Source organism: Amblyomma maculatum, chromosome 2 (genome assembly GCF_055883805.1).
Source record: "Amblyomma maculatum isolate TAMU_Amacu chromosome 2, ASM5588380v1, whole genome shotgun sequence".
Taxonomy (NCBI): domain Eukaryota; kingdom Metazoa; phylum Arthropoda; class Arachnida; order Ixodida; family Ixodidae; genus Amblyomma; species Amblyomma maculatum.
In genome coordinates, this window is record NC_139345.1 from 9,309,769 (window position 1) to 9,331,573 (window position 21,805).

The window sequence follows — 21,805 nt, forward strand, 5'->3', positions numbered from 1 at the left end:
TCTATATTTCCCTGTCTACGATAGCTTGCATAAGCACCAGTATAATGCAGAGAGTAATCAACAGGAATGGCGTGTTTAAATGGCGCATTTACTATGTCTTGCGCATTAGTTTCGCGAATTTGCCTTGACTTTTTTTTTGCTTGCTTGCTTTTATTTTTTTCCTCCTCTCAACTCGTTCCTTTTCTTCTTTCCACATCCTTTCCTTCCACACTTATGCCGCTACTTTCCTTCCCCACTTGGGCGGCTTCCTTTGTCCGTCCCCCAGCCTGATATTTTTTTTTTCCTCGCCATCCTTCGCTGTCCACTTCGCCCTCCTCTGTAGATGTGGTTCAGGAGGTGCCATTCCTTACGCTTTATTCATTTAGTTGTGTTAATGACATTTCGATGTCTACTGAGTTGCTGAACCTCGAATGATAAGCTGTTTCTCATGCGATACTGCTCAATCGAGACTATAATAAAAAATAAGTAAAAAGAAAATTTTTTTTTTTTTTTTTACTTATTCGTGGACACTCTGAACAGATCTTGCATTCATTACATGCCATTCTGCTCCAAACAAGTTGTCGAGCGGCTGGCTGCCACCCGTTACCTTCCCCTGTCAAAACTTAATTTTGTGGCAGAGGACTTCAAAGTACCGTTAAAGAGGCATTAAGGATCGTTAAAAAAAAACAAAAAACGAAAGAAAACTAGCATTCAAGTCTGGATGAGGCAGGACGTTCTTTCAACGAAAAAGAAAATTAAGCATGCTACAATTCTGACATGTGATAGAGAGGAAGACGTGAATGTGTATTAGAAACGGTAGATCATTTGTGCGGTGCTGTAAGGCAGTTTCCGTTCTCATAGCTGTGTCGCTGTATCAGCGACTGCGTGCCATCTGCCATCCTTTCCTTTATCGTCAAGAAAAGTGGCAACCGCCTCACCAGAAAACAGCTTAAGCTCTTCAAAATCCATGTGCGTAATGTAAGTGCCTGTGGCATCTTCAGGCCCCGGTAATCACGTTCTCGAGCTTTCAGGCTTGTCCCTTTTTTTTAAGGCTTTTTTCTCTTCTTCGACTACAGCTTCATTCATTCCTATTCTTCTCCCATACTCGTTCCACCATTCTCAGCCGCTCGATTCCCCGCAGCTTCTTTTTTTTTTTTTTTTTTTTTTTTTTCTCACCCACCCCAGCTTTGGGCGTTCGAGTTGGCCTTTGTGAAGCTGTACCACATTTGGGAGGAGGGGCGTTCGTTTGCCACAAATGTTTTTGTGTATTTTTCTACATTTTTACCGTGTTTTTTACGCCCCCACCCTCCCACCTCCTTTGTTTTTTGTCCTGCCTTTTCCCTATCAAACTGTTCCGGCGCTCACTCGTGGCGCTGCCTGTTTGCCGTGAGTGCTGCCCGCTGGGTTTCTGCACGGTGCCTATTGGCTAGCGTGACCAGCGCATCATTTTTTTTTCTTTTTTTTGCGTTCGCCATCGTGGCTGCTTCTTCGTGTGCGTCTGTGTTTGCGCTCTCATTTCTCGACACACCGTTTTGTGCCGATCGTTTTTTTTTTTTTTTTTTTTTTTTCCCTCGCCTTGCTATCGAGATGCCGGAAGGGGGGACACGGCTCTTTGGCACCGAAAATCGGCCTGAAAATCGGATTTTCAATTTTTTCATTTTCGTATTCCTCGCACCATTCCGCATCTGCACGCAAATTTTCATCCTTATACCCCGCGTATTTATGAAGTTATAGCGATTAAAAAATGCAGTACCACACCCACTGCCCTTTAAATTGTGGACAAACGACACCCAATTTCGATCGCCCGGCGCATGAGAACTACGCGCTCCACCGCGGCGATTTTGGTCTCGTTCGAAAGTGCGCGCTTTCGGCTTATTTTTTCTTTCGGAAAGCAACCCTGTGCGCTCCGCCTTCTCCATAAAAAACAAACAAAAAGATAGCATGCAGCGCGCGCTACTATTGGCCGGTTAAGGCACGTGATCAAAATGGCGTCGTTTGGTTGGTTTCGGCAAGCTAGCCCTGAAATGCGGACTCCCAGAGACGCCATTTTGTCTTTCTGCCGACCACGCTAGTGCAACGCGAGAGTCATGCCAGGCGCGAAGAAGTACCGCTCTTTGCACAAGTACGGGCGAAAGCAACCAAAGAAACGCGTTAAGAATGCGACTTCGTTGCATACTGTGCAAGAAGCAAGTGCCAGTGCTGCGGGATTGTGTGACGATCACGTTGCGGGCGGCGACGCTTCTCCGATTCCGCTGGACAACGGCGCCGTTCTTCGTGCCGACTGCAGTCGTGTACGTATTGATACCGCGCCTGTCACTAACAGTGACGTAACTCAAGTGAGTGCCCGTGAGCAGGCTACGCTTGATAGACTGGTATCGACGCCGGCGACGGCACGAAAGACCGCGCTGTTCGCCGATGCAAGTGGTGCGTCCGCAGAGTCAGATGCGGACGGAACGGCCTCCTATGCGGTAATTGACCTCAGCATTGTGAATATCCTTCTGGATGCCGTGCGGTGCAAAACGTGTCGTGGATGCGTGCGTTTAATTACCAGCGACCGGAGCTATGGCCTCGCCGTAAAACTGATCGTGCTGTGCGACAACTGCGGTGAGATTGCGGCCGAGTGGAACTCGCGGAGGATTGACGGCGAGAAAAGGTGCAATCCTTTTGAGCTGAATATTCTGGCTAGTCGAGCAATGCTGTCGACCGGTAACGGCCAGACAGCAATGAACGATATCTTTTCGGCGATGGGATTGTCGCGGCGTGGGATGCACAACAAGACGTTTCAACGGCATCTGAAGAACACACTGCAACCCGCTGCTACCCGAGCCGCCACGACCGCTATGGCACAAGCCGCGCAGGCAGTGGCGAAGGTCTACGATGACTTGTGTTTTGGGCATAGGGGGAACATTGCCGTGTGCTACGACGGCACATGGATGACGCGCGGACACTCATCACATATAGGCGTCGGTGCCGTGGTGGAACTCTTCACTGGTTACGTGCTTGATTATGTGGTGTTGTCAAACTTTTGTCTGGGCTGCGAAATTGGTCCTAAGCCAAACACTGACGGCTACGAACTTTGGAAATCACGCCACCAGTGCCAAAAAAACACCAACTCCAAGGCTGGTCAAATAGAGGTAGAGGCTGGCAAAATTCTGTTTGAAAGATCTCTGCAGCGCCACAACATGCGCTACACAACCATGCTATGCGATGGGGACAGTCGCACGTTCAGTGCTCTTAAAGATGCTGCAATCTATGGCTACATTGAAATAGTCAAAGAGGACTGCATAAATCACGTGCACAAGCGTATGGGAGCAGCTTTGCGCAACCTCTTGCAGAGACACAAGGGTGCAGGGAAGCAAAGTCTTGGCGGCAGAGGAAGGCTGACAGCTGATCTAGTTGACAAGCTGGCAATATATTATGGCCGAGCGCTTCAATCAAATGTAGGTGATGTGGATGCCATGCAGCGAGCTGTGATGGCGACATATTACCACATCACATCTACTGATGACTGCCCCAAACACAGTTTGTGTCCTACCGGTGATAAGTCATGGTGCCGCCACAACGCTGCAAAGGCAAAAGAGGAGCCTGCACCAAAGCACAATTACAGTCTGCCAAGAGATGTGGCTGATGCTCTTTTGCCTGTTTATAGTCGTTTATCAGAGAAGAGCCTGCTGCAGAGGTGCATTCGGGGGAAGACCCAGAACTCGAACGAAAGCTTCCACTCGGTCATCTGGACCTTGATCCACAAAGAGCGGCACTCATCACTGTTTGCTGTGGAAGCAGCCACAGCAGAAGCTGTGCTGCGCTTCAATGCCGGCTGCAAGCATACAGCAGCAGCAATTCTGCAAGAATGCAGTACAAATGTGACAGCAACTGGGTCCAGGAGAGCTGAAGAAAAGGACTTGCGCCGTAGCGCACGTTCTGCAAAGAAGCGGGCGGCTTCGCTTGGCGTTGCTAAAACAGAAAAAAGAAAACACCGCGACAGCATGCACCCCGACTATGCTCCTGGTGCATTTTAATAGCATGAGGTCTTTGGGGTTGCCCTTCCTGATTAAATGCCGTGAGGCTTGAGTGCTTCCGACAATCCCCCAATTTTGGTAGTGTTGCATTTTTTAAAGATCAATATCTCTGGTCCTGTTCTTGCTATTGCTTTGAAAATTTTTTTTCTAGAAAGGGAATCCTGCGAGTCTCATGAAACCAAGGTAAATGCAGTGACCACAAAAGAAAATTTGCTGAGAAGGTTATGTTGTCTTCGGTACCCAAATGGAATTTTCCTTTCAAACGTTTCCTATTGCGTAACTTTGGCTCAAATTGGCATAGGCCATTAATTTTCGCTTCAGATCACTTTCCACCTGTTTCTGATCTTGTTGACATATCAATCATTGACATAATTTACACCTACATGCTGTGAAGTGTTTTTCCTCGTTTTCTCAAAACTGCAATTTTGAGGGTGCTGCAATTTTGGAAAAGAGATATCTCTTAGTCTATTTGTGCTATAGCTCTCATTCTTGTCTTGTTAGAAACAGAAAACCTTCGACAGTGCCGTAGGACAAAAATATGTACAGTTATTATGCGGCAACATTTACAGAATTAATTATCAATCTTAGGTGCCAACCTGGGCTTTTATTCATAAAAGTTTGACTTATTGTAACTTTGGTTCAAATTCTTCTACCACGTTAATTCATGACTAGCGGCACTCTATGATCCTTCTAGATCACTCTGGCAGGGCTATTCTCATCATGCCATAAAGTGTTTAGTAATTAACTCACCTCCAAACGAAGAACATGAATTAGGTAATATTTTGAAAGCTATTTCATCTACAAGAAAACTAATCAGATATTTGAAATCAGCATGCAAAAGTACATTAATGGTGCAAGTTTCAGTCAGATCCACCCATAAATAAGGAAAAAAGTTTTAAGAGGGGTGTCCCCCCTTAATTGCTTTAGCTATTGAGCTCCGAGAATCTGACCATTTTGTGTAGGAGTTTGAGTGTGGGCCGTGCTGAACAGTTCCGCCGCCGCTTCCTCGTGTGCAGGGAGCCTTACATATATTTCTTTTTTCTGCAGGATGATGGAGGAAGAGGAGAGGCTCTACTGGGAGGAGCGACGACGCTTTGAGGATGAGATGGACCGCTGTCGCTTCTTTGGCCGAGGCCCGGGACCCATTGGGCCCATGCTGCCGTGGGGACCGCCCATGATGGGGCCCCCAGGACCCATGGTAGGATGGCCCCGCCACTGTCCTTGCCCGCCCTTGCCGCCGCCACCACCAATAGGGTGGAGGCATCGCTCCCAAGGCAACCGCAGCACCCACGCACACCCCATTCGGGTGGGGGCCCAGTCTGGGCAGGTACATTCAGCGCAAGACGACCAGGCTTGCCTCTTTCTCGTGATGGGGGTCCATCGTCAGTGGGGACAGGCATGATGATCTCGGGGTGTGCAGCAGGGCCAATTGTGTGGGATACAACCTCTACTGGTCAGGGTTGGCATAAGCAATTGGGATGGCACATTCCTTATAGCATGTTGCATGCTGCTGCTTGTTGCAAAGTTGTTGAAGCAATGGGAGGCATGCTATCTTGAGGACATGCATATGTTGTCCAATGTACTGCAAAAAATGATGGTGTTGCACCTTTTTAAGGAAAATAAAAGACCACACACCCTAGGAATGTGCACATTGTGAGATCTTGCCTGGAGAAAAGGAGATGGGGTTCTGGTTATAGGGACCCCGTGTGAAATGGAGGCCTGGGTGTCCAAGTGGGCATGGTGCTGGGTTGCGCGCTTCTCTGGTCACGAAAGTAAACGCTTCATGTTGCAGTATTCTCCATATTCTACATTGCGTACGGTTTGCACGACACTGCAGCTTTATTGTAGTGTGAAAAAGCTGTGTGGTAGGTTTAAAGAATGTCCGTGTGCAAACTTGCACTTCACATTTTGAACAAAACTGAGAGTCTTGTACCTTAGTTATCCACTGAACCATAGGTATACTTTTATAAATTTCTGAGCTTATTATTGCAATCGCAGTAGGGGGAGCTTTGACTCAGTGGGTTGTGCAGATGTGTAAATATCAAATGCAATACATTTGAACCTCACAGGTACGAATTTCTCGATGAAAAGATATATTTTCAGGGCCGTAGCCGTCGTTCACGATTTCTCTCAACAAAATGCTGTCATACTTCAGCTTTTGAACAATGAGTGGGTATATTCGATTTTCTAGTCCCGGACTACTTGCTGACAGGTCTCTGCTTCTGTTCTGGCAGGAAGTAGCGTGATGGTCACATGGCCTTGCAAGCTTCCTTTGTTTTTAGTAGGCTATGCTGACGGGCAGTTACTGTGACTGTTTTTTTTTTTTGCACTGGCACCACTTGCATGTTTATTACTGGCATGTTTGTAATACCAAAAGTATACACAGTAGAACCTCGTTGATACGTTCCCAGTTCATACGATCAAAATCGAGAGCACGAAAAAATGCCCCATAGAGTTACATGTATTTGTTTCCCGGTTTATACGTTCCCGGATTGCACGATTTCCCGGTAAATACGTTCAGACTTGAGCGAAACAATACGTTTTGCGACGAAAAGAAAACGATTTGGCAAGGCGTAAATCGCCGCCGTGGCGGTTTCTCCGCAGTGCTCCGCTCGGCGCGGTCACATGTCAACGGTGCTGCCCCGCCATGGAGGAGGGAGCGTGCGGCAATATCTGTGAAGCCTAGCCATAAAAAATAAAAGGGAGCGAGTCGGCCCCTACGTGTTAGACCACGTGATAGCGTGCGGTGATATCTACTACCGCGCGAATACGCGAGTCGGCACCGCGCGCGCAGCACCCAGCAGCCCACCCAGCAGCCCACCCAGCAGCCCACCCAGCAGCCCACCCAGCAGCCCACCCAGCAGCCCACCCAGCAGCCCACCCAGCAGCCCACCCAGCAGCCCACCCAGCAGCCCACCCAGCAGCCCACCCAGCAGCCCACCCAGCAGCCCACCCAGCAGCCCACCCAGCAGCCCACCCAGCAGCCCACCCAGCAGCCCACACAGCAGCCCACACAGCAGCCCACACAGCAGACCACGGTGCAGCAGACAGCCGCGCGCACTAAAACGCACCCAACGTCAAAACATTGGGCCTAACTAGGAGAGCGAAAAAATTGGGGAGGGAGCGGCTTCATCGACGCTTGGCTTGCGAAGGCTGGCCACGTGACGTCATGCTTCCTCCTAGCTTTTCCTTCCTGCATGTATCCCACCTCCTCTAGTCCCTCAGATTCCTAGCAGAGTTAGTACATTCACTGTATGCAGCAAACAGAAAGCGCTCGCGATATCGCTTGGTTTCTGCCAGTCAAGCGAGCACCACTCTGGTTGCTTTTATAGCCGGTAAACAGCGCCACAAGCTCTGGTTGCGTAATCGGGACGCACAAGCCTGCCAAAATTTTTATCTTCTAATTTACCACAGGTTTGACTATGCAGCTTTGTTTTGGCCGACGCGTGTTTATTTTGATGATTGCCTACTTTTAAAGCTCTCAGACACTACTATTGCTACTATCATCATCGGTTCTTGCCAACCTGTGGTCGGACGAATAGCATTAGCTACCGATTTTCATTTTCACCTTCCTGCGTCGTTTGCTGGCTGCCATGGCGTCTCGTAAGCGTAAGCCGTTGTCCTTGAACTAGAAGTTGAACATCTTGGCAGTCGTCGACGCAAATCCGAAAGCGAATCGCCTTTCAAATGGCCTCGGACTGCCAGCATCAACTGTCAACACGATCGTGTCGAAGCGGAAGGAGATCGAAGGCAACGCGTTGGTGTTCGGTGCAGGGACAAAACAGGCCCGTGGAGCCAGGCATGGGGAGCTGGAAGAAGCACTTCTGAAGTGGTTCAAACAAGCGAGGGCATCCGGTGTCAACTTTGACGGAAGTATTCTTCGCGAGAAAGCATTGGAAATTGCAGATGTGTTTGAGATTGATGACCTTACTGCCTCGAATGGCTGCATTAGCCGCTTTCGTGCTCGGCATGCCATCGCGTATCGCCAAGTGAACGGCGAAGCGGCAAGTGTGAATCCAGCTGACATCGAAAACTGTATTTCGTTGCTGCCTGGAATTTTAAATGCACACGATCCACGAGACGTGTACAACGCTGATGAACTGGGACTGTTTTTCAAGGTACAACCGAACAAAACGCTGTGCCTGAAAGGCGACGATTGTCACGGCGGCAAAGTAAGCAAAGACCGCGTGACGGTCCTTTTATGTTGCAATGAAGATGGGAGCGATATGCTCAAGCCTTGGGTAATTGGGAAAGTCAAAAACCCGCGCTGTTTGCGCAATATCACACACTTGCCTTGTGTTTATAAAAGTAACACAAAGGCGTGGATGACGTGCAGCATTTTTGAAGTGTTACTTCGGTACCTCGACGGACGACTCAGATCGAGAGGAAGGAACGGGCTGCTGTTCCTAGACAATTGCGCGGCCCACCCGAAGGACACTTCTTTTCTTCGAAACGTCCGCGTCATTTTTCTTCCGAGCAACACGAGTCACCTGCAGCCTTTAGACGCCGGGATAATAAAAAACGTGAAACACTTGTATAGAAAGTGCATTGTGCGACGATTCCTGGCTCGTGTTTCACGACAGCAGGACCCGGGGAAGTTGTCGTTGCTAGATGCAATGCACTACTTGATCAGTTCGTGGGAAAGCGTTACGAGCGAAACTGTGCGTAACTGCTTTCACAAGTTCGGTTTTCGGCGCGTGCCAGGGGCCGAGGAGACCCAGGAGCCCAGCGACGACAGTGCAGAGATCGACGAACAAGTTTTGGTCAGCCGGTGCTGATGGCTTATTTGCAGATTTTGTTGCTGTCGACAACGTGCCGACCTGCGAGCCGCAAAGCGTAGCCGAAATTGTGGCCGAGGTACGAGGCGGCGAAGCGTCTGATAGCGATCAAGATGACGACGAGGACATCCCGACTACTTTCGCCCAGGCCGCCGCCGGACTTTATGCGCTGCGGAGTTTTTTCCGTGACAAAGAGAACAGCGCTGCAGATAAGAACATGTGTGAGCTAGAAAAGCAGCTCTACCTTGCTAATGGTCGCACCCTTCATCAGCGAACGCTGGTCGACTACTTTAAGCAGTGAGAATGGAAATAAATGCCCTTGCACATCGTTCAAGAGTCTTGATTTTCGGAAATCAAGGTGAGTTTGGATCATACGTTTTCCCGGATAATGTTTTCTCTCGCATTTAAAAAAAAAACGTATCAACGAGGTTTTACTGTAATAGAGGTGCGAATCGATCTGTGCTTTCCACAAACGGAGCATGTCATACCAAGTGTTTTACAGAACTTGATTTGGCAGTTTTTATTTCCCAATGCTGCTTGCGAAGTTCCTTCTTGGCACAGCTCGAAAGCAGATGAAAGCGTTTGAAAAACATTTACAACAAGCGTTAACCGCTCCAACACATAGCGGCTTGCTTGTGACACTTTCAGACCTGTGAGCCGAAAAGATAGCGAAATAGGTGAACTTCTCGGCAGCACAAACAGTCCGTGCTCTGCACTCTGGACGCTTCCGTGCATAGTGAAGTTCAAGACAAGAACGCGAATATTCAAGATTTAAATGTCTTATAGCTGTTTAGATGCCAGCTACGTAGCTTTTCATTGTTTAGTGCACAATATTGTTGGCAGGAACATGAAAAGTACTCAGAATGCGCATTGAGTCTATAGCACAATATCGTCTGCAGGAACACGAAAAGTACTAAGAATGCACACGGAGTACAATATTTTCTGCAGGAATACTAAAAGTACCCGGAATCCGTACTCTATATGGTCACCGCCCCAGGAGCTGTACTAGTGGGCGGAGCTTCTGGGCTGCCCGAGGAGAATCGAAAGCCTGATACCTGCCAACAGGTAGTCTGCGACTGCCCTAGACTGAAAATGGAACCTACCAAATGTTCTGAAGTTTGCTTCACACGGAAACCATGACAATGAAGTAAAAGCGCTGGCACACTTTTCACATTTCATGCGCTTCCACGCGCTGCCAGCAAATGCAGTTACGGGCGCAGCCATATTTGCTTACAAGTAGCTGATGATGGCTGCGAAGAACATTTTTGTTTGAAAGAAACTGTTTGATTTGTTTTTCATGAGGTTTAATGTTTCAAAGCAACTAAGACAATGAGGGATTTTGTAGCAGAGGGAAGCAGACAATTTCAATAGCTTGGCATTTCGTAATGTTCACAGCAATGTACTGAGTTCCACACATAGTAGTCAACGCAGCCAAGGCTGCGGTACCTCTTTGCGCTCCTCGTCCGCATCGTAATTTAGTGCGGAAACAAATAATAATGGATTGAAAATCAAAGTGATTCTTGGTTGATATTGTAGTAACATAATGCGTGTATTATTTTGCAAACAGATGGCTTTTTTTTTTCTTTTTTTTTTTTTTTCTCTCTTAAGACAGAGCGACCTAGTTTTCTGGTTTTCTCCAGCTCCTGTATCACGTTTTCGCAGCTAGGCCGGCTGAAGCTTGCAGCTCAACCCTGTTTGTCCTAGTCACAAACCAGGGTAGCTCGTCGTCATATTCGCGTGGTAACAAATCGGCTGCAGTGGCAAATGCCTTAATATACTGGCCCGTCTAAACTCTTTGAAATCCCGGTCACATACAATGTCCGTAAGCACGGGAGTACCACACAGACAAAATCCAGCCAAGCAGTTGTGAACGGTGCTTTCTTGAGCCGCCGGTCGGCGTCTAGTCGTGATTGCCATTTGCCATCCATTCTGATTACTGCCTTCGGAATTCGACCTTAAGAGGCCAATGATGCTGATGTCCAGGGGTTGCAGCATGCCTGTGAGGGCCATGTCTCTGCGGATAGTGTGCAGGTGCTCTTTAATCCTGTCTGTCAAGTTTCTGTGGAAGTCTCAAAACAAGGTCGGGGTGGACCAGGGCTGGCGAAACTGATGCAAATATTAATTGCGGAAGCCCGCAGCAGAGGAAAAATATGATTACAGTGGAATCTCGTTGATACGATTTCCACGGGCTCCGAAAATAAAAGCGTATTATCCGGAAATCGTATTATCCAAAACGGACTCCAAAAGATCGCGAATAATAATACTTGGCACAGAACTTGCTTTTATTAAAGCACATTAAAATAATCTGTCACTTTGCGCTGCACTTTTTGCTTTTCGAGGTCCTGCAGAAAGCTTTTTTGGAACTCATAGAAACGAGTAGCAGTTTCCTCACTGAGCTCCGCAGATGCGACAAAGCCACGAAGCCCGTCCAAAGCTTCGAGTGCACCGTCAGTATTTAATGGCCGACGATCGCCGCTGCAATCTCCGGCGTCTTGGTTGTCGTAGTCTCTCTCCTCTTCAGCGGTAACATCTACAATGATGTTTTGGACGGTGCGCACGCAATTCGCATGTCGCCAGTTGGTCGTCCACCGATCAAACTCTTCCGGAGACACGTCGACATCGAGGTCACCCCAGTCCGGGATGTCAATCTCTGCGCCGTTATCGCCAGGTGCACAAAAATAGCCTCACTTCTTGAAGCAGTTGGCGATGGTGTCGGGTTTGACGCGATCCCATGACATCGCCAGAAAATGGATGGCATCAAGAAGATCCACCTTCAAGCTGGCATCTTTCCGATCAATCTTGGCCAAAAAGTGTCTGACCAACAAGCTCCTAAAGTGAAATTTCACGTTTCTAATGATTCCTGCATCTAGGGGTGCAAGTGACTGGTGCAGTTGGGCGGCAAGAAAATTACTTTGACGTTTTGTAGCCACGAAGTATCGACAGGGTGCGCGGCACAATTGTCGAGAAATAGAAGAATTCTACGGTTCTCGGCACGCATCCGGGCGTTCAGAAGGGTGAGGAACTCTGTGAAAAGGGCTCCGGTCATCCATGCCTTCCTATCTGCTTTGTAAACGACAGGAAGGCGTGGGTTACGCGAGAAGCAGCGTGGCTTCCAGAACTTGCCAATGACGGTAGGCTTAAGCTTCTCGGTTCCATCAGTGTTGCAGCACAATACGGTGACTCTTTCATTGCTTTTTTTTCCGCCTTGACACGTCTCACCTTTCATGCTGAGACTTTTCTCGGGCTGGAGGTTGATGAACAACCCAGCTTCATCTGCGTTGAACACGTCCCTTGGCTGGTACTGAGCAATCACCGCCGGTAGAGTTGAAAGCCAGTTGGAGACCTGATCTTGGTTGGCAGACTTCCCTTCGCCGGAAACGGCTTTATACGACAGGCCATGCCGTGTTTTAAAATGATGGAGCCACCCTCCCGAAGCTTTAAAATCTTCTATGCCCAACAAGAGTGCTATCTTATCAGCTTTCTCGCCAACAACTGTCCCGTCCACGTTCCACCCGCCGCCCTTACTTCCCTGAACCACGCCAGTAGAACCCCTTCCATCTTGCCATGCTGGGCGCCCCTTGTTTGCTTCATGCCGGCGTCGAAGACGTGGATTTACATATTGCACGCATGTCGCGCTTTGGTCGTGGTGAGAGAACGATGCGGCCGACTGAAAATGGTGGCAGGCTACAAGCAGACGACGTCCGCACCCAACCGAAAGTCACTATTTCATCTGCATGCTTTCCAAATAGGAGCAGTGCTTGTTTTGCATAGCTTTGTTCCTATGTTTCTCACTTAAAGCTTGCTCGTTGTTGCCAATTGCAAAATAGCCTCAATCATGATCTTTCTAATAATGTTAGAATGATGCCGGTACCACTAGATGCAGCATACCATTAAATGCACATTTTAGGCAACCAGAACTTTCAATTTTTTTTTCCCTCCACATTTTAAGACCCTTAAGGAGGCCTAGGTATTTGCATCTGAAAATAGATAATAAATGGAATTCTTGATCTCTTGATTTTCTTATCTGTGTTAAAACCTCGATAATTCGAACTTACTATGAATACTACTATAAATTTCTGCTGTCCTGTAATTGGATTCAAATTGGACCAAATTCAAAGCATTGGCCTGTTCTCCCCATTTCATAAATTTGTGGTGCTTTGAGGGAGTGCCGGATGCCAACCCAGGGAAGCAATGGCCTTTCAGAGCTGCCAAGTGGTGCCGCAGAGTGATGCCAATGCTTGTCTTGCGGACTGCCAAATGTGCATCTGCAGAAAATATGCTTTGATGCAACACAGCAGTGGACGCCTTGTTTTAGTGTAATGTGCTGTCTATCAGTGCATGACTGGATTGGGTGCAGCGGTGCTTGTGGTTGTCGCTCCCCTCCAATCTGGTGGTGTTTAGCGGAGGCACTAGCATTCAAATACCTCTCACCCCTAACAGAATCGGTGCGTGCTTTGTAGTGCGACCGTGGGATGGGTTGACTGCGTTCGTCAGTTTGTGCAGTTTCTTATAGGCCTGTACCATGGGTGTCAGATTACCAGAATCTATCACTCAAATGTGCTTTGCGTGTAAGCCACCTTTTTTATGCTGCAACAAAACAAACACCTGAAATTGATCAGTCTGCATGTATAAGGAGTGCGAGGTGTCAAGTTTGGACAAGTAGCAGATAGCAGATGATACGTGCTGAGTCATGGTGCCTGTACCTGTCGGGACTCCATGCATAAAAAAAAAAAAGTTTGGTTAGTATGCACATACGTTCTGCTTAAACTTTGAATTGCACACCGCTCGCTTGGCTCATCAGTGCTGACGTTGGTAATGCAAAATCAAAGTTGCCTCAGGTGCACATGCACACCAAAATCAAACTGTAGTGCCATGTGCAGTTTGGTTTGTGTCGTGTTTGCGCGTCGTCGATGTAAAGACGTACACGCTGCTGTTACACTGTTAATCTTGTTTATTCACCAGACAAGAGGGTGCGACCAGTGTCGGCTGAGGTGTAAGTCGAACTGGCTGGCCGGAGCATGGGGATGGGACTTGCTTCTCAGAACTAGAGGAGGGTGGGGGGCGTCCCGCTGAGCGTAGGCAGGCGGCGAGTTCTCCCGGCGAGGCAGGAAGAGGTATGCGGGGCCTGTTCATTAACGCGCTCTGCTCCAGTAACAACAGAACGGACGAGGACACAGCACTTCGAACACGACAGTTTACCACTGGTCGGTTGGGCCACACACGATTGCGGAAAGCAGTCTATGGGTGGAGCTTCTTTTCCCCCCCGCTTTGGATCTTTATTGGCTTCGGAATGTTTTCTTTCACGTGGCGAATTTAAAGTCTCAAGATATGGCAATTGCAGACTTCGTTCAATAAAGGCATTAATGCAACGAAAGTTCAAATATTTTTCGTAGTCCCGATGATGTGAAAATATGAGGCGAGCAAAGGGCACATAAATCTACTTATGAATGAGCTACGATTACACAGTGGGTTCGTGCGATTGACTTTGGTATGCCACAACCATACAATCTGTTTTTCTTTGCTGGAAGGATGATTATAAGGGCATTTATGGGAGGGTTGTCCACTTCAGAAATCAACTGGAACCCTACTTGTTGTTGTTGGCTCTTCTGGTTGAGGAACATTCCTAAAATGTTCTTCTCTTGTTTCTCAGAACTGCATTTTTGACATATTTATTACTGTGGAGAATCTTTGCTGGAATAAACTCATAAGCTCAGCAATAATACTGACTTTACGACTGCTTATTTAAAAAAGTATCAAAAATCGCTAGTGTCAGTCGCCAAGACGAGTTTCCTATGTCAGGCTTGACAAGCTTTAACATGAATGCGATATGCAACAGCAGACCAGCCGAAGTAGGCTGCACTTCATCAGCGCTTGGCTACCTTATCACTGCCTTGCAAGCAGGGGAAAAAAAAACAAACCGGCTAGCAGACTAAGATGTTGGCATTTTCTTTTCTTTTTACTCACATTCCTGGGTACAAAATGTTCTGCGGCTGCTACAGGTTTTTGTCTGTTCCGTGAAAAAAAAATTAGTGTGGTTCTACTTATGCACTGTTAAGAAAGCACACAGCACAATGTGGCTTCGTAGGGCAGACCATATGCAACAGTAGTGTTATCACCAAAGCTGGATTTCCAGTTTTGGTTGGGGCTGTAATCCGTGCTGCAAGTAGTCGTAGCACCTTCAGAGTAGCCAATTTTACGCGAACACTACAAAAATGGAGTTGAGTCTTCTTCTAGAGGAAAGTGCAAAAAAAAAAGTAGAGGACTTGTCACACGTTTCCCTCTTATTACTCTTTCTTTAATTATCAACTCGAGCCTCATTCAGTCTGGTTTCTGTACGGAAGGCTAGAGAGGGCTCACTGATAACCTTTTCTTGGCACTGGTTACTTCGTTTGGGGATCAAGCTCGGATTGTCACCTTGGTAGTTATTACAGGCCACAGGGTGGGTTACGAGTGCTAGGCTATCATAGCTACGAAAATTGTTAATCTGAATGGTTTGCTTAAAAAAATTACCACACCATATCTTAATGTTCTGTGCAGTAGTACTAATCATGTTTTGGCTGCTTTGTTGGTTAAGTGTGCATTACCCAAGTGTGTTATCTGGGGCGCTTATGTAGTAGACAAAGGACCTTGGACAGTCCAAGTTTGTGACTTGCATGTAATGGCAATAGTCTTCGGGGACATGCTTATTTTGAAGTCTTGACACACTGGCAGTTTATTGAAGAGGTGTGATTTGGGGAAGTTTGTGAGGAGTGTGTAGTGCAAAAGACATGGTTCTGTGAGAATCTCAATGATCGTAATGCAGGTGCCTAGTTTTGATGAAGCTATGCAGTGTCCACTACGTGCAGTAATGACTGCATAGAAATGGACAGACAAGAGAGTGACTTATGAAACTTCCTTGCTACAGAGTGCTTCCTGCTTTTCCAGCCAATGCCCCGGCGTCCAGATTCTGTGGATGACCGCCATGTGATGGCCAAGCACTCTCTAATCTATCCGAAGGAGGAGGACCTTGGGCAAGTGCAGCGCATGGTCACGAACACAGAAAAGGCACTCAAGTTGGTGTCAGACTCCCTTGCTGAGACGTAAGTGCTGCATTTAAACCTTGCGACATTCTTGCGTCCTCTGCTGGATGTTTGATGTGTTTCTTCACTTTGACACGCAGTGCTGAGTCCAAGCCAGAGGCAGAGAAACCAGATGATGATCCCAAGAAGCCAGAGGAGGGGTTAGTATATTGGCACAGTCAGTGCAGCCCTATGTAGGCCGCACACAGTCTGAACTGTGGCCCACTCCTCTCTTTGGATTTGTGGCACCTTTGTGTTGATAGTGGATTTGTGGCATCCTGCAGGAAGAAAGAGGAGCAGCCGCAGCGCCTCCTCAAGGGTGTCATGCGGGTTGGGGTGTTGGCCAAGGGCCTTTTGCTGGCCGGAGACCTCACGGTGGGCCTGGTAGTCATGTGCTCAGAGAAGCCTGGCCGCACTCTTCTGGCCCGTGTTGCAGCTCTGCTGCCCAAGCACTTGGCCGTGAGTCTCACATCTTCCCTCTCGGGCTCTGCCTAGAGCATAAACAAATAACAGCACTGAGGCATCGACTGTGTCTTGTGGGAATTTTAAATTGTGTAATGTGACATCTCGGAATGACACGATAAGCTTTAAGAGATTCCGTAGCAGGGGGCTGTGTGCAAGACGAGAGAGATTTAGAATGTGCAGTTCTTGTTTGAGCATCACGTGAGAAAAGCTTTGGTGTGGAGTCTCCATTCCATTTTATTTTTATTTGTGCTTCTGCTATAAAAATTACTAAACACACTTTTGTGTCCATGACCAGAGGCAGGTGTGCGGTTCAAAAACAAAATTACTTGTGGGCAAAGGCTCAGTTCTGGTTTAGTACAGTAATATTGATGAAAGGCCAACACAAAATGTGTAAAGATGAAATACATTAATGTGCACCTTATTGCTCAGATTTGTTAGCGTAGTAGAGCCTTTATAGAAACTGGGCATTATATGATCAGAAATCTAGCAAAAGTGTTGCATTCATGTTATAAAACTCACCTGCTATTCTGGTTGCTGAAATTTATTCCCCCCCCCCCCCCCCCCTCCCTCATGCTGTGAATGCATCCCTATTTTGGTGTAATATTATTGTGCACTTTTTTTTTTTCCAAGGATTCAAAAAAATGTGCAATTTCACAACCACATCCTAAAAGCTCTACAAGGGTCGCACTACATCTCTCTGTAAATGTTGATCTCTGGATGAACTCATACTGCTAACTCTAAAAAAAAAAAAAAAAAAAATGCCAGTAACAAACCTGCTCTGACTCTCTAGATGTCTTAAGATGCCAGCACGTCTTCTGCTCACACTCCATTTAGAAGTGCTGTCTCTGTACAAGCAGGCAGCAGTGTCTCTCAAGTGTTTGCATCATGCAAAACGAATAAACCTCTTTGCTTGCCTGCAGCTCAAATGTAGGAATTAAGTGCACGCTTACTGACAGTGTGCCTGCAGTGTGGTGTTGCCAGGTGAGAGTGTGCCACTAATTGCGTGTCGCTGAACCTCTAAGGGCTCTCCCACTGAAGCTGCAGAAGGCGGCGCATTCTGACTAGCCACTGCTGGTCATAGAAGCATTTAACTGTTTACACATCCTTCTTCCTTTTAACGGATGCAAAATTTCCATGATGCCTGTGGGCAAGCGGGCTAGGTCAGAGCCATCTTGCCCAGATGGGTGGCCGCGGGTCACGTGAGCAAAGTCAGAGCTTGGCACAACTATCCATGCACAAGACGTCATACGCTAGATAACATTGTTGCACGTGATTCTCAATTTGATTGGGATTTGGAACACCTCATTCCGGACATTCCCTACTGGCCATCACACAAAGCATGCTTTGCATTATTAATCATCATGTAGGAGTCTCCCACCTCCCACCGATTTTGCAGACCCTAAAGGGGCCGAAAAAAACGCCCAGAAAAACTCAGCAGTCCAAAAAAAACGAATTCACATTAAAAACACCACTTATGTACTGGCAGATTGAAAAACTGGTTAGTCTGTTTCTGCGTTAATCTCCCCAGTGCCGGTCCCCTCTCCGATGCAATGGCGACTGCAGGAAAAAACACGCAATGGGTGGAGCGGCACAATGTTCAAGCAGAATGGCACAGAATACCGGCAGAACAGTTGGGGTGAATCCTCACTGCTTCCACGTTGTACTACATTACTGCCTTTTCTCCTCCCACGTGAATAAAAAATGTGAATGTGGGGGCTGTCCCTGTGAAAACAGCGAAAGTCACCTGCTACGTGGGTTCATTTGTAAAGAACAAAAAAAAAAATGCTGTTTTATTAGCTTTAGCAACCATCTGGAGTCTGAACACATGTTGTGCGAAGCTTTCCGTATTTCATGCAAAGCTTTCTCGTAGGTCGTGTAGTTGCGACATGCAGTGTGTTGTAAAATGAATTAAAACCAGTGTCTATTGTCAACATCGGGGCACTAGACAGGCGTGCAAATTTTTAACTTTTTTTTTCTTGCATTCTTGCACATCGCTGTCTGAACACTCACTTGCAGCTGCTTGCAAGCCGTAACGTATGATACTAATGCGATACAAGAACGCTCATGCTTTTTGGCCCGTCCTCTGTGGGGCGGAGCTTTGTCTGTGCCGGTCGATGGAACCGTGGAGCAGGGACACGTGGTTCAGACCGCCCGAATTCAGGGAGCCACGGATCCATTAACATCCCACAGCTAGTGGTGTCTGTGTTCGAGTTTGCTGGAAAACAAAATGGCAGCAATGTTGGAGGCAATTTTTCATAGCTTTTTACCTGCGATTGAGGTCCGGAAAATCAAATGAGAAAAGTTTCAAACGTTCGAAATTTTGGTTGGTGTTATACATTGACTCTGAAGCAATCGGGCAGATGTGGAAAATCTGGCGTCTGAAAAATCTGCCAGTGGCTGTAATCAAAGTTTTCAGTTTATTATATTGATACGTGGCGACAAGCAAGAAGACCGCACAGCATGGCGACAGGGTGAAAGATGATTTAATCCTTGCCTAGCTTGACAGCTCCTCTAGCACCACTGCTGACCTTCGCAACAATATAATGCATTAAAAACAATGTGGGATTTAAAACTACAACATTACATTTGCTAAGCACAAAACTGCTAAAAAAGTTGAGCATTAAACTAAAGCATTAGAAACCATGAAAAAATTCCAGTGGCGGATTTGCTGCGCCCATTTTAAAATGTGAGTTTTTTTCAAAATTAGGGGTACGCCGTAGGCTAATATTTTATCTATATAGACAAACTATTGTAAACCTTAGTTCCTGCAAATTGTAACAGCTGTTCACTGTAGGTGTTGTTTACTCGGGGTCAGGTAAAAAGCTATGCTGGATGAGGTTTATGGTGGGTCTGGAAGAACAACGAAGCAGAGACATTATAAGGATGATTATATTTAACTGCATTCCGAGGATGGAGGTTTGATCCCGGCCATGACTGCTGTTTTTATGACGAATACAAAAGGCAAGGCAATGACGTACCATACAATGCCAGCGCTCTTTTTTTCAGATCCCCAGGTGGTCAAGATTACCAGAGCCCTCCACTACGACATCCCTCAAAGCACGAGCTGCTTTTGGGACGTTAAGCCCTATTGAACCAAACTATATTATTCAAGCAGAGTGTTTTGCAGCACCGTAATAATTGTCAGCATTTGTGGAGCTGCTTTGCTAACACGCTGCCCGCCTCACCATTATGTGCGTGCACAGTGGTGTTCCTGCTCAGGGTGAAGTTGGCTTAGTGAGCAAAATAAGCAGATTTTTTTTCTCTTGCTTTTTTAGTGTTTTTTCTTTCTGAATGAGTTCTGTTCTGCCTTGCAGACTGTTTCCCCTGATGACAAGTATGAGGTGCGTGCTAGCCCTCAGGATGCTGCTGTATCAGTGACCAACAACTCTGATCCCAAAGTTACAGTCTGGGTAACCCTTACGTCGCCTGTAGTGCGGGACGGAGACACCAGTAATGGTAGGGGTTTGCCCACCTTGGACCAAACCATATGCTTGCTTGCTTTGCGTAACGCTCAGTGTTGAGTATTGCTCTTATTCCCAGAGAAAGAGTCACTAGAAGTGTGCCAGGTATATAAGGTATTAAGTGGGCCTATACTAGTTTATTTGCTTGGTGCTTAATGTGGTAATGGCCTGCTGTGGCCAGACTGTGGTGATGGATGCCTAGAGGTTGGCTTTCTCGGTTTAAGGGGAGACGCGGGTCGGAAAACTGCGATTTTCACTGAAAGTCACTTTTGTGATTTTGACTGTTTGAGCAACATTGATTCCTTCCTCTTTCACATATAAAAAATCCGAGCCTAAAACAGTCTCGAAATCATTTATAAACTGTGTTAAAGCACTCAAGGTGGCTAGAAAAGGGGCTGATATGACCCATATTCAAGCGCGTGACGCATCAAATCGCGGTGTTGCATGCCATTGGAATTTCGCAAGGCGGTAGGATTATGCCTTTTCTGCCTGAAGCCATCTTTGCCGCTTCACAAACCCCCAGCAAGTAGTGATAAAAAAACGTCTTGAGAATGCTGCTCACAAGGTCTCTGAGGGAGCAACATATAGTGCTGGTGAATTCTAAAATTGTGCGCTGTATCATGATACCCTGGCCTGCATAGTGTGCAATTTTCATGCAGATAGTGCTGCTACAGCAACAATAAACAGCTTTTGTAAATCTCAATCTCATTTTTCTCAAATTCTTATTTTGGGCCGAACGTGGCTTTTGTGCACAACATTTTGTGTCCTTATTTTAGTCCAATCAACACCAAATTTGGCATGCATAATCTTTAGGTTGTGTAGAACGTGTATATCTTGGTTTAAATGCAATCAGTAATCTTTGGCATGAAAATTAGAATTATCTGGGTCTAGCTCCCGGCCACCCTATGCGATATTGAGCCAACCCATCAGTATAGGCTGCAGTTGTAGCGCTCAAGAAACAATAAATTTGCTCACCACCACCTCACTTTCCCAAATATATTTTGCAGATACTTTAGTGATTTTTTCCTTTCAAACTTACCTGTGTCATTTTTGTTTTTCTGAGACTTTACTGTTTAAGGGACAAAAGGTGAATTCATATCGTTCAGCACATTTCTGGTGGCTCTGTCAGAGCAGGACAACTTGGATGATTTATGTGAACTCCTCGTACACTAGGGCTGTAAAAGCTGCCATTATGCATGTGGATGTCCTCGTTTGGATTGTTTTTCATCATGCTTGCTTTTCTCGGTTACCTGTGGAAGGCTGTCAGCAGTATGGTGGCTGTCTGGACACTGCACAGAGCCAGCACTTCTACTGCCTATGCCCTGCGTGCAGTGCAGTGGAGTGCGAATGGGAAATGCGGCCTTTGCCTTTTTATCCTTGGAGGAACGGTGTACAGGAGCGGAAATCTTGATGGCCTTTAGTGCAGCGGAGTGGTGGAGTTGTCGCATATAGCAAGGCTGCACTATGCCACCTAGTGTTGCCAGTGAAGTTTCCCTCCTGTATGTTCTTCTGTATGTCATTCTTGCCATTGAAGGCAACTGTTGGCACTGGGTAATGTGGGCTGTTGTGATCTCCTGGCTCCTCTTTCTGGTGGGAATGCATTGTGAACGGGGTGCTGCTGGTGTTGGGTGGTGAATATAGTAACCAGCTGGCGAATCACGGACGGAAAAGTGGCAGGCACCCCAGGGGTGTGGGGGTTTCTTGAAAAGAAAAAGAAAGTGAACAGGCAGCGGAACTGGATTTGCTGCTGCCGGTAGCGAGCTAATTGGTTCTCTCTCTGCAGTTGTCGTGTGTGAAAGTTGTGTAGCCTGGAAGGATTTTTGACCCCCGCTGTCTCCCTCCTGCGGTGTGCGGTGGATGACAGTGCCTGGGGTCAAACACCCGGCCGTGAGGCGACTAACTGGCTGTGCCCCCCGTGGGCCTCTCTCTCTCCCTCCTTTTTGCCGTCTGGTTTCTAGCCAGTGTAAAAGACCCGCCGGATGTTCTGGACAGGCAGAAATGCCTGGATGCTCTAGCCGCCTTGCGTCATGCCAAGTGGTTCCAGG

At 47.2% G+C, this 21,805-nt stretch overlaps 1 protein-coding gene across 3 annotated transcripts in view; it reads left to right on the forward strand.

The window, feature by feature from the left end:
• Positions 1-21,805, forward strand: part of Zn72D (Zinc-finger protein 72D) — a 58,451-nt gene that overhangs the window by 24,994 nt on the left and 11,652 nt on the right. For 2 of the 3 annotated variants that reach the window (XM_084593182.1, XM_084593180.1), the window contains 6 exons: positions 5,046-5,196; positions 15,701-15,855; positions 15,936-15,995; positions 16,119-16,293; positions 19,614-19,755; positions 21,719-21,804. In XM_084593182.1, the coding sequence (XP_084449308.1) occupies positions 5,046-5,196; positions 15,701-15,855; positions 15,936-15,995; positions 16,119-16,293; positions 19,614-19,755; positions 21,719-21,804 (769 nt within the window). The remainder of the gene's footprint in view (positions 1-5,045; positions 5,197-15,700; positions 15,856-15,935; positions 15,996-16,118; positions 16,294-19,613; positions 19,756-21,718; position 21,805) is intronic. The other variant, XM_084593183.1, reaches the window with a different exon arrangement.